This window comes from Scophthalmus maximus, chromosome 11 (genome assembly GCF_022379125.1).
Source record: "Scophthalmus maximus strain ysfricsl-2021 chromosome 11, ASM2237912v1, whole genome shotgun sequence".
Classification (NCBI taxonomy): Eukaryota; Metazoa; Chordata; class Actinopteri; order Pleuronectiformes; family Scophthalmidae; genus Scophthalmus; species Scophthalmus maximus.
The window spans coordinates 6,052,105-6,071,404 of record NC_061525.1 but is presented as its reverse complement, the minus strand read 5'-3'; the positions used below and the strand labels follow the sequence as shown (position 1 = coordinate 6,071,404).

Genomic DNA, 19,300 nt, shown 5'->3' with positions numbered 1-19,300 from the left:
CAATGATGGGATCGACAGAGCACAACAAAATAAACTTTGAATCCAGTCACCAGAGATTACAAACTCACACAAAGGCAAACAAATGAAACCAACCTACCTTTTCTCAACATCCAGCAAGGATGCAACAAGAAAACACAATTATTGCGGCAGTTGCTGGTGGATCAGCCAAAACAACCATTTAGTTCAGCCATTACACTCCACTGTTATGTGGGGTTAAGTACCCATAATCCACTGGGATGAGTCAGGGGCAGGTATGTCAAGTGGTAGCACTACACCATTGGCCCTGGTCTGCATTAGCACTGGGCTCGGTTAGGACAGGTGGTGGTGGTGTGTGTGTGTGTGTGTGTGGTTGGTTTTAGGGTTTTCAGGTTTGAACTGGGTTCAGTTTAAGATTAGGAGCTTGGGTTGGGCATTCAGTCATGATTGTTAAGGTGAAGGAATAGAGCTACGGATGTTATGTCAATGACAGGATCTCACAATCTGTCATTACCAGTGTGTGTGTGTGTATGTGTGTGTGTGTGTGTGTGTGTGTGTGTGTGTGTGTGTGTGTGTGTGTGTGCGTGTGTTATAAGAGGGAAAGAGGCCTGTCCAAAGCTCTGGGGGTGTCCAGTTTCCCCATCGACCACTGAAAAATTGGGGGGGCCGCCTCTGGGCAGCATGCCATGCTATTCTCATCTCACCAATAGAAAGGTCTGGCTCATCCACATCTTCCAACTCCTGTGAGCCCCGGAGCTGCCCAAACAATCGGTGCAATCGGCCAATATGAGCCTTTCGCAGACACACCAGTATCGCCGTTTATGTTTGCTAATATGCGGTGGTATGAAAATATTATTTAACAGAATAAACTATGCAGAAAAGATGTGCATTTATGTTTACATATTACTGAAAAATGTATCTTTATATTCTTAATTAAAGTTCTATAAATTTGGATGTATTTGTGTTTTTTATATTTATTTATTGCAGTAAAGTTAAAGGTTAGACTGTAAAATATCAAGCCTCAATGACATTTCTTTGTCATAAGGGTTTGATATCGACATCATTGGATTTTTGCAATTTCTTTCAATATGTATATCTGATCTGATATATTATCTGATCATCTGATCAGCTAAATACGGTATTGGTAGCAGCCGGGCACTACATCCTGGGTTTAAAGACAATGATCACCAAAGAGCGACGTCTCGATCTGGTTAGCTTGACAAATCCATCTATCACTTCTGAATTAATATATTCCATCGATGTGTGATATCAAATAATATACATTTTTGCAAGGGCATTCCCTGAACTTGCTTCAGAATATTTTTCAACCTATAATAGATCCAAGAGTGCCTCAACGTTTTGCTATAAACTTTAGGTGGAGGGGGCAGTAGTTGTAACATCATCACAGCAAGATGAGTTCCTAGAAAAGTGAGTTACCCCAAAAAACACAATATGTCTGGTGGCTGCCTCACATTCAGGTTGGTTGAGGGTGCTGTCGGTTGCTAAACTGATAAAAATGCTCAAAAGTGTTCTTCTAAGATGGATTCCTTTCTGTGTGTTGACTCAGCTAGTTAAAGATCAGAATCTACATACTGTAATATATATATGCAGCTAGCTATCCACTGAAAGAGAAAAAATACAGTGTAGATGTTTAAACACATTCTGTGTAACAACGCAGAACAGAAATTTGACTGACACCATCACAGACTGACAAAGAACAATGTGCTCAAACAAGGCAGGGGAAGATATGTATGACCGGGTCATAAGAGGCAAATGTGCTGGTGATATTTCTGCATGGAATGCCAAATGAATGGTGCATTGTGGAGCCAGGTGGCACAACCTGTATAGGTCTGATATTCGAGGGTGGCTAATTCAACCCATAAGCTGAGGAAAGTAAGTAAGTAATTAACGTGTATATTTCAAGTGTACAAAAACTGACTGATATTCAATTTTCAAATTTTTTTTTGGTAGGTATATAAAATCGCAGTTTACAGGAAAACTATTAAGATAGTGGACTTGTTTACTTGTACATGTCGCCACTTTGGAGTGAGGGCTCAAGAGATATGAATTTATGAACAAGACTGCACTACTTTATCCAACAGGACATCCAGAGGGCAACAGGACAGGCACGAGGACAGTTGCCAGGTTGGTTGGGACACAAGTTACAGGACATAAGACGTGGTAACAGACATACCCATTTGTCCAAATCGACTGTCTGCTTGGCAGCGAGCAAGAAGGGAAGGGGAAAAAAATCATAACGAAATAAAAGCAAAGAAGGAGAAGTCCACCTATGGTGCTCTCTAGAGTTGGGAAGGCTCTTATTATATAGATCTACAAAGATATTCAGTGGTCCCCATTCTCTTATTACTTTTGAACTCATGTATAGAAATCTACTTACTAGTAGCTGGTATAGCGTTGATTGTATGTGAAGCCTACTTCACCTACAGAATCACCTTGGAATACATTTAAATTGAATACATATTTAAATGCTTTTTTTGCCTTTTGTTATTTGTAATTTCATATAGATTTGTGTAACCTTAGACATAATGACAACAATAACAATAATCATAATCAAGTAAATAAGAGCTCCAGTATCAGTGTCAATATCGGCAGATATTCCAAAGTCGGGACTGGAAATGGACTGAAGGATCATGATGCACCTGATGCCGTATGGTGAACCTCAAGTTTGTTATTCATTAATTTAAAAGTAGACTCTGCGATCCATAATGAAGTAGTTTTGGTTTTGGTTTTGAGGAATAATGGAAAACAAGAAAATTGTATGCCTTAACAAAAATCTCATCACATAAACATATAATCAGCACCCCATCTGAAATTGAGGACACAACCCTGTGACATTGCGAAGGACAGGAGCTAGGAACAGTAGAATACATTTTGAAAAGTACACATACATCTTTTATCAGTCAGAAAGGATGGGGGAAATCTCTTCTATGTCTCTACTATTTGCCATTCATAAGACGTAGCCCTCTAATGTACCAACTTGATCTGTCACATCTCTGCAAAAGCAAATCAAGCCTCCATCCCTGTTGCCATAGATCCCTCCACCTTTCACCCATGTCTGTTTTTGCCTGTTTTCGGACTCCTACCTCCGTCATCTCCACCGTGTTGGCCAGCATCTCCTGCAGAGCACGGACCGACAGGGACTGCTCCAAAATGAAGGTACATATGGCCAGGTCCGGGGGCACATTCTGCAAACATTTACACGGCACAGAGGCAAAACAAAGTTACTAAAAAATAGGATTGCACACAGAATCAACACAAAAAAGGGGGGAAAGGCTACCAGCATCGTACCTGAGCGTTGGATGTGGTTTCCAGGAAGCAGAGACGGTTCCCGAAGCCCTCGCAGGACAGACATAGTTTAATCTGCTGCTCCTTCAGGACGGAGGCAGTGCACTGCAGAACAACCTGGTCGTCCTGCACCCAGAACAAAAACAGGGAATAAAGAACACATTCATTTACTAGCCTTTAAAGCACCAAATTAAACTAGCTTGACTAGACATCTGCTGCAGGCATTGTTATATACAAAACCCTTTATTGACGTAATTGACAAAGTGCAAAAAAGGAAAATTTGCCTGCGGTCCATTTCTTTAAATAGTTCTAAAATGATTGTGTTTATGTGCAAATAATAGACTATCACACTAAAAACAATAACAACTAATATTTTGCTTGCTTTGCACGAAGCAGCTGCTGACAGTTAGAAATCATGGTGTACTGTTTATCAATGTTTCTGTACTGCTCTGAAATGTTCTTCCTTTGCAGGTAGCCACTGGTATTCATTATGCATGCTATTTACACATTCATGAGCCAACTATTGAGATGTCACAGTCAATATTAAGTCTGCATTCATCTGTATCACGGTCCTGTGTGGCATAAAACAGCAACCCATTTTGATCATGTAACTGCGCTTCCATACAGTAAAGGAAATCGTGTAGAAACAATGAAATAATGACAAGGCAAGCAAGGGTCTTCTGATCATACCTAAATGAATGAGAAACAATGGCTGCCTGCAAAGTATTCTGAACCTCTATGATTTAAAAAATGTAAAATGGACGGCAGTGATATTTTCACAATTTTTGGTCAGGTGAGAAGGCGGCAAACAGCTACTCTTGGTAAGAAGACCCGAAATAGACACATAACTACTCCACAGGCAGAATCCTAACGGACAGTGAGTTGTTGCTCCTCATCAATGCCTGGACCCTCCAGAGACTGGTGTAAATACAGCAATAAACACCCCCCCTCCCCCTCCCCTGTGAAACCCACACCTGACACTCAACATTCTCAGCTGTTCCCTCAACTCCGTCATTATACAAGTGAACCCATCACTTAACCTGGCTCATAGGCCTCCCTACAGTTCAGGACAGATTCCTGACCCCCCCCCCCCCCCCCCTCTTGTCCACCAGCTAATGAATCAGTCTGTCTTCTCGTTTTTTCCACCGGCCTCGCTGTGTTGACCTGGCGGTGCTGCACCGCCGATTGTGTCGGCACTCTGTGTTTGAGATAATAGGCATGCACTCTGCACCAAGGCCGAGGGGCAGCACAGACATTTGCATGTCTACGTTTAGAGCTCATAGCAGGAAAATGGAAAGTGATGCAGATCAGTGACCTCATAACAATCTACTCCTCTCTTCAACCCAGAGGCCTCTAATGTTACTTCGGTGGACACGTGTCCCCTCTTCCTTACGGGCTATCATCTATCTCTCCTCAGCCTAGAAATGTCTCCCCCGTCTTGTCCTCGCCCGTCCCTGCTTCAAACTCCAGAAAGTGGAGCAATGTGCCCTCTTCTCCCTCGCCGCAGACATGAGCAACCCCACTCAATGTGGAACTCAAGTGCTTCTCACACTGTATGCGGACCATGGAATTATGACTTTGTGGCAAAATAAGTGAATCTCAGAGGCATCGCTAAATAGAAAGCAAGTTGTCAACTGTGTTAGAACAAAGATGTGGCGTTTCCACAAATGTGACGGGGTCACAGTAAAAAGGCTCAACTGAAATGTATGTTTTGAGGACAGCGCAGACTCAGACTGCAGTCCCCATTAAGGAGAGAGGACTGGGCTAGTGGGTGTCTAAAAGCAGACTGAAGTAACCGAGTGACTCATTGCTGTGAGACAAGATGTGCGCTCGGATGACAACCATAGATGATAAATACCCAACCAGCATTATGTCCTACCCAGTGGCTTCCGTATGTTTCTTTCGCCGCCGTCACACATCGCAAACTTATTCTGCTTCACCACTGAAGTTTTTTTTTTCATTTTCTGGAATGCAATTTTCTTCACTCAGTGCAGATTTGATTCAAAATTGTTCAACATTTTAAAAAAAAAAAGCAGGTATGACTCGAGAGGCGAGGACGAACTGGCCGGCGGAGCAGACAAACACATGAGCCTCAGCCAGCACATGCTTGGACCAGCTAATTCCACTGTGAGCGTCGGGGCGCTCGCACTTATAATAGTTCTCTGCGATGTAAATTAGCAATTACAGAGCTTTGTCCTTCCAAGAGTCACAATGGGCCAATCACTTCCAATCTGACTTACAGACCACACAAACCCCTGAGCTTAACTCATCCTTGTATTAATAGAGGCAGCTTTCAGGATTTGAAGGACGTGTAGGCGGTGCTTTGTTGTAAGCCAACGACAACTCAGGCCCGTTTATTTGTTAATCTCACATGGCGGTGTCTGATGGAGCAAGGTACGTAGGTGGCACTGAGTGAAATCCAGGACGGGCCGGATATCACCAGCCTCTGACCCAGGGATGTTGTCCCTCGGCTGTGGGCAAAGATGTGTGGGTGAAACTCGTTTGATGCCCCATCAACTTGGCCGGTGTAGTGTTACAGCCAAACCATGTTTGGACTTGGCGGCTGAAGCATCTGGGCAATGTGGATGCTCGGAGTCAGAGGGAGAGGAGAGAGGAGGAGAGGAGACAATTGGACGTAAACTGACCGATACACAGACAAACACTGGTGTGTGCAAATAGAAGATTTACAGCAAGAGGCGTAGGCGGCGCCTGAAAGCAGACACCTTTGTATATTCTCTCGGGACGTCTGAGGTTGCGCTTGTGAGGCAGACGGTGGCCAGGATTCCCCCAGACAAGCAGGCACGGCGCCCGCCCGACAAAAGGGACCAAACAGTTTAACAGGTGGAGAATGGTGAGGGACGCAATGTGTGCTCCTGCAGATCCTGCCACGCTATGGGGAGGGACAGCATGGCCACCACGGTGTGATTCCACAGACATGAACATAGCTGATACCGTTCTTCCTGTTGGCACAGATTGTGTTAGATTGCTCGTGTGCACGCAGTGTTTAAAGAGGATATCCTTGAACTCAGTGAGACAAGTGGGGCAACAGAGCCTTGGATATATAGTCTCCAAGTGAGAGAGATAGGCTCAGTTTATCTTATACTGCTGTGTGGGCCATTGTTTCACAGTCTCAACCGATGGCATCCTTGACGTGAACACCAGCATCCGGCCGAGCGCTGATACCTTTTTAAATGTAGTCGGGAGGTTTGTCTCCTCCGCTCGCAGATAATCCGCTGGTTCAGGATTTATAATTCTGAAATAATCGAATTCTGAAAAGTATATGAAATTGGGGCTGGTGGCTTTGCAATCTATCATTCACTGTTGCACTGTCCGAAGAAAAAGGGAATTTTCTGGCCATCAACTGCATGTTGATATAATAAAAAAAAAAAGTAAAACTTTCATTTATTATTTCAGCTTTAAATGCCACACTCTCAAATTCTGATGTGACACGGCGCTGCTAGAAAAAACCTGCCCAGTAATCAGATTAACTTATCCAATGAATAACAGACATTATTTCTTTTACAGTTCCAAAATTCCGTCCCCATTCTCCGACCAAAGTGCCGCAGGTGCAGGCCACCGCATTGATGATATTTCTGCAGACATCAAAAGGAGCGAGGGACGGCACACTGCACAGCGCGTGGGCGGAGGAGACAAACAGCTCAATAAGGTGATGGGGTTTCCCTTTGAAAACTAGAGGAGACCGTGAAGGTGCACCAGAGGTCTGCAGGCCCACACTCTTGGAGAACTGTGCCACTAGATCATGCAGTCGTGCATGTTTTTGGTTTTTTTCTCTACCTGGCAAAATATCTTTTAAAAAAAAAACAGTGAAGCAAAATTCTCCATTTCTCTCTTGTATCATCATTCTCTTGAAGACTCCGAGTTTTTCACTTCAAGCTTAGACTCTGTTCTGTAACAAACCGGAGGTAGAACAGGATGCCCTACGCAACACTTAGGATGTTGTTGGCCATGTCCTTTAATGTGCACCAAAGACAAACGCCACGGGCAGACAGGAAGCAACGGCAAAAGGTCGGGTACAGAAGGCTAAGTTGTTTACCGGGGAGCAGGCGATGAAGGAGAATCAGAGCAAGGCAGAGCCGGCAAACGGGGAATCAGTCCGAAGATGAGCGCTGGTCGGTCCGGCGTGGAAAAGGCCGAGTCTGAAGAGCGGGAAACCAGGTGAATGGAAAAGTACCGACTGAGGGTAGAATGACCGGGCGAGCAGAACAGGGTGGGTGACCAGCCACACTCTTTCTATTGTCTCGAAGTGATAAAACGTTCAACCCATCCATCACCTGTCACCGTAGATTCAGAGATCGTGGCTCTGTGGGTGTGAGGACGTGTCAAAGAGTCACACAGTGTAAATACAAAGGTCTGGCTCAGAGTTTGTAGGTCACGTATGATGCACAGCAGGCCTATACATTATATCGTAGATATCACCTCTAAAAAAGGCCAAATGGTCTGTATTTATATAGCGCGTTTCTAGTCTTGGCTGGAGCCAATAACCTTTACAATAACAGACGATAAAAATGTTAGCAACTGTCAGAGACAGTGATTCGCACTTTTACACGTGCAGCCGCGCCTACGAAAGTCTTCACACTGTTGCACCGACGGGCAACACTTGTTTCCCGCTGCTTTGGCGTCACAATACAACGGACTCAATCGAATCCTGCCAAGTCCCAGCCCCCGGCTGCAGACATCAGGGGAAAAAGCCACTACACCGCAAAGCCACAGTTATTCCATTCATCAAATAAAAGTTCCCAGATTGCATGTAGGCGGCACACTTGCGATGCAGGTGATGCAGGGGTCAGTACAGAGTGACTGCTCCGAGTTACGCGTCTGATGGGGCGTGGATGACTGGCCTTTGTAGATGTCCAAAAGATATTATTTGCTATAGGGACAGAAAAGTGATTGCGCTGCATCGACTCATTGCTGATAATCAGTCACACAGATTTGTCTCTGTCGCACTCTGCTTTTGCTGCCGTCTCTTCATCACGCTCACTCTTCGTCTCATTCCACGGGCTGGTGCTCGCTCATTTTTTCCCTCCCTCCGTCCTCTTATTACTTCACTGCCGTCCTCTTTTCTCCCCCTCTTTCCAGCACCTTCACCACTCTGCTCGGGGCCTTTCCCCTCCGCTCCTCTCCTATTTTGGGTGGCCGCACCTGTCACTATCACATTCCCTCCTTCTGCTGACCAGCAGATACTTGGAGCTCTCACCCGGAGGGAGAGCCAGCAGAGACTCTCGCTCCCGGGGAAAGGCACCGGGTGCAGCAGGACGACCAGCCGATGACAACAGTAAACTCAACCAATCATTGCCCACGAAAAAGCAGATTACATTTGAATCACTAAAGAAGGAAAATTAAAGAAAATGGTATTATACTAAACCATGCAAATGTCTCTTAAAGCTCAGATGGTGATACAGCAGCTATAATAGAATTATGGTTAAAGTTATTGAAACTGACTGCGGTTGCAAAAATCTATAAACTCTTTTCACACTGTGACACTGACATTTCTAAAACAGGTTGATGAGGATGGCGTGAATGTTTCCATATTCCCTCATTTCCACTCACAATTTTCACTTGTGGTTGCGACTCGACAGATTTCATTGACACATTAGACAACCTGAACTGGCTCCATTGCAATTTGGTCAGTTCAACTGCTACAAAACTGCCAGACACCAAACATTAAGCAGCCTCTGCCCGCTGAAAGATTCGCAGTCTGGCAGACGGCGGCGATTCAGAGGGACAACGCCGTGATAAATAAATTATTTCAGCTGGGCTTGAATCCAAAATCCATTCATCTCAAGAAAAAGAAAAAAGGTCTATTTTCCTTAAGAGTAAGCAAAGTAGTTTCCTCACCAGCAGACCGGCATTAAACGACGTACAATCCAAAAATTGAATCTAGGAGTGAGTTAAGGGGCAGAGAGAGATTCATTGTGCAAGACAAGCCTCATCCCTCAGTTCCAAATGAAAATATAGCCAAAAAGACTGGAATTGAAATATGAACTAACCCAACGTACACTGAGCCAAATACAAGGAAAACATCAAGGCTATTCAAGGAATTATCCAACTGACACCTGTGTGAAGTTAAAAGTTGAACATTGAACAACCTCCCTGGACATTCACAGAGCACATAAAGTTAATTATCATAGTTTACTTAATGAGACCATATGGCTACAGCTCCGAATAGAATATTGTCCGATTTTTTTGCAGGCCAATCCAAGTGGCTCAAGCCAAACGACTGCAGCGTGGGTCCACAGTATTCGTTTACCTCATCATTTCCAACACCTTCCTCTCTGACAAAGCCCCGGCTGCGCATGTGTTCTGCGGGACGCTGGCGATCTTGAAGCGAAGCATCGTCAGTGAGAAATGATGAAGTGAACATTTTGAGACATTTTGACAAAGTGGCCAGCATTTTAAAGGACCATTGCCATTTTATATTTACAGATAATCATCATCATTGCTTAAACATTGCCTAAACTTAATTAATATTTATTACTGGGAACTCGCCTCACTGTTAAATCTCCCACAGTCGGTTTGTCAAAGTCACACGATGGCGAGAGGTGAAGCAGCGCAGACTCTTGTCACACGACAGGCAATGATAACGTGATGTTCAGCGTGCCCGGTTACTCAACGCGAGAAAGAATCAATAGCCTCCTGATTGCATTACATTGCATGAGACGAAACCAAGTGGCAACCCAATGTGACGTCACACACACACACACACACATTTTGCATAACAGTTGTGTCACTTTGCTTCCTTCTCTGTTTCTGTCTCGTGCCTGACAGAGCAGACCAGACCACCTGTTTATTGTGTGAACTGCTGTGACCGAGGCAGGCAGACCAACAGGTGGTGTCTGTGTGTGTGTGTGTGTGTGTGTGTGTGCGTGTGTGTGTGTTGTTCTACGGCTGTGGATGTGTTCATCTCCTGGGCTCAGCACTTCTAAAGCCCTGCTTCGCTTGCACCTCCCTCATCCCCGCCCATCATGACCTCCCAATATCTGCTGCTGCTGTAGCTCTACTGATATACTCTGTGCGTGTGTGTGCGTGCGTGTGTGTGTGTGTGTGTGTGTGTGTGTGTGTGTGTGTGTGTGTGTGTGTGTGTGTGTGTGTGTGTGTGTGTGTGTGTGTGTGTGTGTGTGTGTGTGTGTGTGTGTGTGTGTGTGTGTGTGTGTGTGTGTGTGTGTGTCTGTGTGTGTGTGTGTGTGTGTGTGTGTGTGTGTCTAAAAGATGGGGATGGGGAAACGGCAGTGCTACCAATATAAAATATCTAGTAGTAGCAGTTTTGGGTTTCACAGTCATCTCGCCTGCCTGACTTTACAGAAAAAAAACAAAGCAACTACAGGTTAAAGAACAGAGACAGAGTGAGAAGTTGAGAGGGAGACGAGGAGGAAAAGTGGACAGTAATATAGACGACAACGTGCGACCTGCATTCTGATTTTGTCGCTCCTCATTTTGATTTAGTATCCACATAATGAACGCAAATCAGGGTTTGATAGCATTTCATCTAAATCCAGTGTTGAATGAACCAGCAACCATTTCATATACCATATTTAAACTATTTTTATTTTGACTATCACCAAACTTAAGTAATTGAAATTGATAAATAAATGACACTAATTATATTAGTTGGGTGTCCAACAGTTGGGTGGTACACGACCACAACGCCTCCCTGCATTTAACATCTGTATCGAGGCAAAACAGCAAATGACAGTCACTTGTGAGGTCAAGTAAATCTTGAAATCCTGCACAGGCTGCCCAAAAACCAGCACCCAGAAAGCAACTGCCTGTTCATTGGTCGGTCAAAAGATTTCAAGACGTCTACATCAAAACTGGACGACGCATTGTTGAAAACCGAAAGGCGTAAAGCTTTCAAATAGCCATTGGTTTCACTCGTATTTCTAAGAGACTTCGGTTTGAATGTGTTTGACATTGACTGGGACGCCTCGGCGACCTTTTCATCTATAAATCGGGACGTCCTGCAGGTTGTGATTTCTTTCTGAACAAACTAATGGAGTCAAGTGTCTCCCATCTGACCGTGACAACAATAAAACAAGATCTCCATTCACCTGACACACAAAACCCACGTCCCCCATCTAAATCCACACACCCACACACCAAAGGATGCCGGCAAGTAGGGCACCGACTCCTCTGGTTTCTCCCTCCAGAGAACTTATCGTGGCACACACTATAAAAAGAAACTGCTGTTACAGACTGGAACTCAAACACCCCTTCAAACTCCACACGGGCCGCGGGACTCGCACTGCGAGCGGGGCGTCGAGAGACACGCGACGCGGCCGCTACCTCCGCCGGCGGAGGAACGGCTTCGAAAGCGCAGCACATGGACTCTCTGTTGCCTCGCGCCGGTGTGTTTCGGCAGGGCGTCGGTCTTTGCCAGAGGATTTTCTTCTAGCGAGGAGAGGAAAGACTGCCGGCTATTGCAAGCTAAGCACATCTCGTGACAGCTGAAGTGCTTGCGGGGTGTTTTTTTTTCCCTCTTCTTTTTTTTTTGGTGGGCAGGAGGTTGAATACTAGTCACTCGTAGTTCAACAGGGGGCGTCCACGTTGTTTGAGAGGAAGGGTCATTTAGGTAACCCGCCACTGTACAGCAGGGTAGGCCCGGACTGACCACGACGGCACTGTACAACTAGTCCAGGCGTACTGCGGTCACGCCGTTGTATGAGTCACACACTCCTGGGCCTTATTACAATAACACACTCAGACCTAGAATAGATTAGAGCAGCGATGTGATGCGTAATCTGTGTTGTAACCTTTTGTGGTGTGGAAATGATGTGCTGAGGATGCCCAAAATACACAACTTTTCCCCGCGTTCTCCATCTGGCGCACTGAGCAGCACTCTGCATTTATGAGGACTCACCTCCTCTTACTAATAAACAAAACCCACATCTGAAAAAAAGATAATAATAATAATAATAATAATAAGGCAGCATTACAGCAATGCAGCAAACTCAAACCCCCACAGCCTTTCTACTTATGTGGGATGATTCCCAGCAGGGGCCCAAAAATGAGCGGAGAAAAGAGACGGAGGAAACGATAAAAACGAAGGGATAGGATCACGCCGACATTGTTCCTTCATTAGACAACAACAGGTTTTTTCGGTCCGCGGGAGCATCTACATCCTCACAGCTGCTTTTCGAGAGGGAGGAGAGGAAGGCAAACCCGAATATTATACTGTACTGTTTGTCCTTTGCACGTATGGTGCACCATCATCACACTCGAGATCCTGAGTGATGGGATCTTAATCATCCTTAAAACTCGGGGAAACAAATAAATTCAAGACATTAGTCATATTTTCACCACTGAATGCTATAACTGCCATTTTGAATCATCAAGTACAACAACATGTAAGTGGACGCTAAGTTGAACTAGACATGATGGCATCGCTGGTGTCCCAAAGACATCACCAGAAACTTCCTATAAAGCAAATATTCCTTGGTCCTGTGTCATGCTTTTCATGAACCCAAACATATTCAGCTTAAAGCATATGATATGTCAACTCTATGCTTATACACAAAGACAAAGTTCCCCCTGTCAGAGTGAAAGCCTCACAGAGGCCGAATTTTGGAAGAACAAAACATTTCTGGCATATAACATAATGATGCTTCATGGGATTTTATTTAGAACTCCTTGGCAGCAAACCGATATTAAACGAGATACTCTAGTTTCGCTTTGCTTTTTTTTTTTTAACTTCAAGAGCAAAAATTTGTTCCAAAGATTACATCGCACGGTCGAGATAATGTGACGGCGGTGAGAGCTGTGCTGAGCTCAACGCGCTGCTGAGACCCTGCGGGGTACGTGACTGTATAATGTATGACTGTGGCAGGTGAGGTCAGAAGCCCCCGGTGCACACACTCCGCTTGTATCACACGTACAGGTGGAGGCCTCCACTGTGAGCGAGGGGAGAAGCCCCGGCTGAGAGAAACAGCTGACTCACACGGCGCCTCCCTCTAATTGAAAGAGAAAGGACCATTTGGAGGATGCTTTAATCCAAAGAGCCCCAACGCAGCACCGTGAGCCATTTACATTTTTCGCCCTGTGTGGGGACGGAGCCCCTGACCCCCCCCCCCACCCCGACAGTGTTAGTGTCAGAGATAAACCCACGCACACGACATCAATAATTCACACAGAGCCGCAATGTGTTTCCCTTTTGAAGCGTCGCTGTCTAACGTAGCCTCCTGAACCAAACGACAGACCCGCAGTAGGCGTTCAAAGTTTGGAGTCTCTGCGTCTCACCTAATCATGTTTGCGTGTTTCTGATGAGAAGAAGAAAACGCCAAACAACATTGCTCATAGCCGTCGTGTCACAGAAGCGACAGCTGGGTTGTTCTGTGTAATGCGGCCTCGGTGGATATCATGGGCCGACATCACAAGCCTGACAGGAATCCCGTCCATCCAAGTAATTTGCCTTTTCTGTGCGTCGCTGTCTGGGCTCTCTCTTGTACTTGAACTATTCAGAGTTGATGAAACATCGCAGCAGCCGTGCTGGTAAAGTGACAGAAACGCATGCCCCTGTCCACTGCGCGGCCTTCGACCTCAGAGACACGAGCGAGCAGGGATGATGTTCTGGTTCGATGATGTTTCGACGGCTCACATGATCGCAGATGGAAACAGAGCCTGACATTAAAATTTGTAGTATTACCGTTTGCTGACTTTGATTGGATTTCTATCATGTCATTGCTAGACTATATAAGTATATATATATATATATATTCTTTTTTGAAAATATAAATTCATGAATTGTTGTTGAAAGCCAACACAATTAGTTATTAAAGTTTGTGGAAACTTTGTCCGATCCCGCAGAATCAGCTATTCAGGAAAAAGATACTGATCTCATAACAATAACCGTAAATAAAATATTCTTTTCAATGTTCTTTCAACCATGGTGTGTTGACCTCTATGTGAACACTGACTGTTGCGGTGACCGATCCAGAGGTCAAGGTGAACACTGGTGGTACTCAGGGGCGGACTGGCCATCCGGACCAGTCCAGAACGGCCGGCTGAAATATGGAAGGGCGATTTCATTCCTTCCTCTGTCCTGTTGTGCGCGTAACGTGTTGTGCCAGTCGCGTGTTGTGCTTCGCAGTGTGTTAACCTAAATCGCCGACACATCAAGGGATCAAGAGCCCTTGGGTTTAGCCTGATTTCTAGCCCGTGTGTAAATACACCGAAGGTTGTGAGTGCAAAGCGCCACATGATGGTCATCTTCCCTTCTCTGCTTGTTTGTTTTCACAAATCGTACCTTGAATAGCACTGTATTCAAATATATGAAGACAAATTAAGCACTTTGAGATTGATATACAATGAAATGTATCATTATTATTATTAACTATTGCAGTTGTTTTGATCCTGCCATTTAACCCAGCCAACATCCATATTCACACCCATTCGCCCCTGTTTAAATTGCTCAAGAACTCCTATCCTACCCCATATCAAAACAAACAGCGGCATCTGCCAATTCTTGCGGCGCTACGTGTCAATCTGCACAGTTAGTGGTGGTGGGGCCTATTTAGGGGGGAAAGTGCAGGGCCGTTTTTTTTTTAGTCCCAGTCCGTCCCTGGTGGTAATGACCATCCTGATGAGGTGGTGGATTTCAAGGTGAATGTGCGTCGGAACACTGTGCATTCAATGACAACGACAGTATCTTCGGAGCAACTCGACTAATCAAAAAGTTCTCATCCGCCGCAATCGTCTCGTTCTCTCTCTCTCTCTCTCTCTCTCTTGCTCCTCAGCTGCGGAAAAAAAAACGTTTCGGGGAACTTTTTGAGGTCAATTCCAGGGTCTCTTCTCCCACCGTGTTGGAGACTGCGATGTGGACATCTCAACACTTTGACTAAGTGCTGGCTTCTCCACGGAAGACACGCAGCCGTCGGCCAGCTGTCCCCTGCAGGCCCTGGGTGGCGTGTTGCTCTGCCTCCCCACCCCACACTGACAGGCTCTACTTTCCTCAGATAAAAATAGATAACGATGCTAACAGATGCACCAGCCCCTGTCTATCTATCTGTGCTCACACACACACACACACACACACACACACATATATATATATATATGCACACATACACTGTTACCCACTTATTCTTAAGCCCAGAACATTCTGGAAGTAATATGAAAGGGATGAGGCGACACAATGCCCTCGCATTCCGAAGAAGATCCAAATGCCATCATGTAATGTAGGTTAACAACCCGGGATTTGTGCGCTCACGAGAGGTTTGAGAAATCAATTATCACGTTTAAAGAGAGCAACCGATATGCAGGTCATGGCACATTCAGGACGCTGCAAAAATAGTCAACTATATGCAGGAGCGGGCCTCGGCTCTGACGACTGCAACTTTCCGGATCAGACTTAAATATCCGACGCCAGACGAGCAAATGTGATCAAAAAAAAAAGAAGAAAAAAAAGTGAAGACACTGAGAGACCAGAGGACAGTGAAGGGGCAATCAAGTCGCACGAGTCAGCAGCAGGTCAAGACGAGAGAGGATTGATTAGTTGCCTCTCCTCACAAAACTGAAATAATCTCATTTCCTCTCTCAGTGTTCTAATAAAAACTCCCCGTCTCCTTCTAGAGCCGCGGACCAGCAGCCGGTGCAGGTTACCCCTCCCGAAAAGCAAAGTAAGCAGGACTCACCGTTCGCAGGAACTGGATCTCCTCCTCTCCCTCTCCCCCTTCTGCCATCCTTCACCGAGGGTTATTCGCAGCTCCTCGGGAGAAAAAGAGAGAATCCTTATGTTTTCTCCCCTCTGGATTTGGATATCTTTTTAATTTCCTCTTTTGCTCCGTCCCTCCCTCTCTCCCCGTCCTTCCTTGTGTCTGTACCCCCCTCTCTCTCTCTCTCTCTCTCTCTCTCAGCGTCTCTCGCTCTCGGTGCTGGTGTGTGTGGGTGTGCTGGAGGACAGCGTGAGTCCTGTGGCTCTCACGCCGGTGTGAGAGAGAGTGACGGGAGGCGAGGCTCACCCGGGCTCCTCTCTCCTCTCGCCTTGCGTCCCCCAACCGCAGCTGAGGGAGGGGAGCGAGCGAGGGGGGGGGGGGGGCAGGCACCTTGTTACACATTTACACCGCTCCCATCCCACCGTGCTGCCATGTTTGAAGAAGTGGGCCACTCCTTCGCACTCCCCTCCAACAGACACACACTCACCTCCTTCCCCTCCTTCCACATGTCTGAGGCTGTAAAAGGAAAGGGGGGGGGGACTCGTCTTTGGAGAGTGCACAGTAAGAACAAATGCACACGCACACACACACACACCTGAACTCCTCAAAGCGAATAAGTCGGCGGCACTCTTCCCAGTATCACCTGACTGGCAGTCAGCTGACGAGGATGTACCAAAACACAGCCCTTGAATTAGAGCAAGAGCTTTATTTACAGCAGGGATGATGCTCTACTTAGTTATTGATAAATAATGATGAATGTTGATTAAAATAAGCTTGATTTCAAGTAAAGTTCAAATTGATAGACGCGCGGAAATACAGTACACTATTTCAAACCAGTGAGACAAAGCATCAATAAAGACTTCTCTGACTCCGCCAGGTAATAAGGAGTGCCCATGACTACATCACTTTTTGTAAGAAGCTAATTATTCAATAAGTTGGCAGGGCCTTCAATTGATTACATATCAGGAAATGGGATACGTGGCGCATTTCTCATGTTTTCAGAGCCCTTCGTCATATCCTCGGACTCCTCATGATATGATAAGGGGAATAATCTTTACAACGATACGTCGCAGAGAAAAAGCTGCAAAACTTCACCTTAGACAGACGCGGGAACCGGTGGACGTTTGGCATTTTGCTTGATATGGGCCCGGTGAATATTATAATATGGCGTTGATTCATTTTGCTGTTGGTCAATTAAAGGAATAATAGTCTCTGCATGGTTTCCAGTTACAGTGACCTGAAACAGGAAGCTGTAAACGTTAGGATTCCCCTCACCGATCAGCGATTCTTAACTCAATAAGTGTCCGTGTGTTGAAGTAACTGAAAATGGGTTTGATCAAAGCATGCAGAGCACATTCAGTGCAGTGGACGCCACAGATCCTCTCTTACTGTCCCATCAATAAGGGGGTGTGGGGGCTTTGCAGAGACATTATGTCAGGTTTTTAATTAGCTCCCTGCACTTCCACACTTCCCCATGAAATTACATGTTTTATGCTCCGGTGTTAGCAAAGGTCTTACTCGCAATAAAAACAGTAATTGATTGCCAGCCTTTTATTTTTTTTTAACAACCGCGTACCTTAACCGTAGCAATATCACTGTCCGCAGCCCCCAGATGTTTCTGTGCGGCCCCTGTAGTCACTCACACACACACAAAATGTCTGTGTGTTAATGGCTGCACATAAATTCAAAGAAGGTCACCAGGTTGAGAAAGTTCACCATGAGGAAATGATCATATGTTGTTTTAACTTTTTTTTATTCCAATGCGTTTTATTTCACATATTAATGTTTATGTGATATTATCAAAGGTTTTTTTTCATATTAATATTCTTTTTTGAAGGGGTGACTAATCAACATAATTATTGTTTCACTCTCACTGGCTGATTGTGTCATCTAGCAAATAAATTTAAAAAAATTAAAAAGCTTTATCTTCTCAAATGTAAGGATTTGTTGGGTTTCATATCATTGCAGATTGGATATATGTGTCTGTAGAGTGGACATGAGCTATTTGAAGATGTGATGAGCGTATATTCTAGTATGTCGTTCTCTTATGTATAATGGTGATAATGATCGTTTTGGCAGAATTCGTTAAACATCAACGTCCCATTGGGATCCAACAGATTATTACCTTCCCTGTCGGAGCCCTTACAACCGCTTTCTGCCTTCAGCTGTGAAAAGACAGATTACACCTTGGCATACAATTGATCAAGAATAATGAATGCACCAGAGATATATATATATATATAAAATTCTTCTGCCAGTAAATCCACAGCTCTGAGCTGTCAGCCCGATGCGTTCACGGAGGTAAAACCGGGGGGGGCCCCACACCCCTCCTGGTCAGAGCAGTCGGCGGGCATGCACCACACCAGAGCTCATCACACACACTCACGCAGGAACGGTGAGCTGCCTCCACGCAGTCTGCACAAACCACACGACCTCACCTCGTCGGCCTCCATCTGGCATCCGTCAGCATGCTCTCCCTCTCCTCCATCGCCTCAGACACTTGGCGGCAGATTCAGCGGGGACACGGGACGCCGCTCGCCGGCATACAACTCCGTGCAGCTGGTGGGGGGGGGGGGGGGGGGGGGGGGATAGGAAGTGATGAGCCAGTGAAGCAGAGCTAACATGAATTCTGGGAGTCTGAGTCCTGGCCGGTCCTGATTCAGAAGTGACCTGCTGTTGCCTGTTTTTTTTTTGTTTTTTTTGCCAACTCATGAATCTGAGTCTGCCTCCGTCTGGGTGCAGTTGCGGCGCCGCGCCCGAAGATGGCGACATTGCACCTAGAGTTTGTTTGTTAGTCCAAAATGAGCAGGAATAAGCAACATCTCTTAATAAACAAAGGTAAGTCTGGACTCTAGTGCAGTGCATGATACTGGCTCCTGGTAACTTAAATTATAGTGTATTTAATATACATATAATATTAAAAAAATGAATATATGTGATATATAAATAGATATAAAATGGCTCAAAATACCGCAAGTTAAAGCTAACATTACATTGACTAGTTCCATTACCTTTTTCTAAATGACAAAAGGTAACAATGACTTATATAAAGGAATATCTGAATATTATATGATCAAATCTCCCATTCCCTCTTAATTGGACAGAAAACATATGAGCTGTCGATCTAAAAACTGACCCAAAATGCACAAACTAAGCATGTAGGTCACAAAACCAAACCAAACACGGCGGTCTTTAAGACTCACAGTTGCAAATGCATTGCAAATGCAACAGGCAAAGAAAAAATGCCATTTCCTTTTCTTTCATTAGCTTTTTCTATTTTTTTTTTTCAGTCCGTGTCAAACGTCTGTAGATTTACCAGCTGAGTTGGTTGCAGCTCTTCCTGTTTCAAAGTA

At 45.2% G+C, this 19,300-nt stretch overlaps 1 protein-coding gene across 14 annotated transcripts in view; it reads right to left on the bottom strand.

The window, feature by feature from the left end:
- Positions 1–16,242, bottom strand: part of ryr1b (ryanodine receptor 1b (skeletal)) — a 65,174-nt gene extending 48,932 nt beyond the window's left edge. For 11 of the 14 annotated variants that reach the window (XM_047335379.1, XM_047335384.1, XM_047335389.1 and 8 more), the window contains exons 1-3: positions 15,927–16,242; positions 3,286–3,408; positions 3,081–3,182 (exon numbers count right to left, since the gene is read on the bottom strand). In XM_047335379.1, coding sequence (XP_047191335.1) covers positions 3,081–3,182; positions 3,286–3,408; positions 15,927–15,974 — 273 coding nt within the window. In that variant the 5' untranslated portion in view covers positions 15,975–16,242. The remainder of the gene's footprint in view (positions 1–3,080; positions 3,183–3,285; positions 3,409–15,926) is intronic. The other 3 variants (XM_047335390.1, XM_035623088.2, XM_035623089.2) reach the window with 1 other exon arrangement.
- Positions 16,243–19,300: the final 3,058 nt, after the last annotated feature.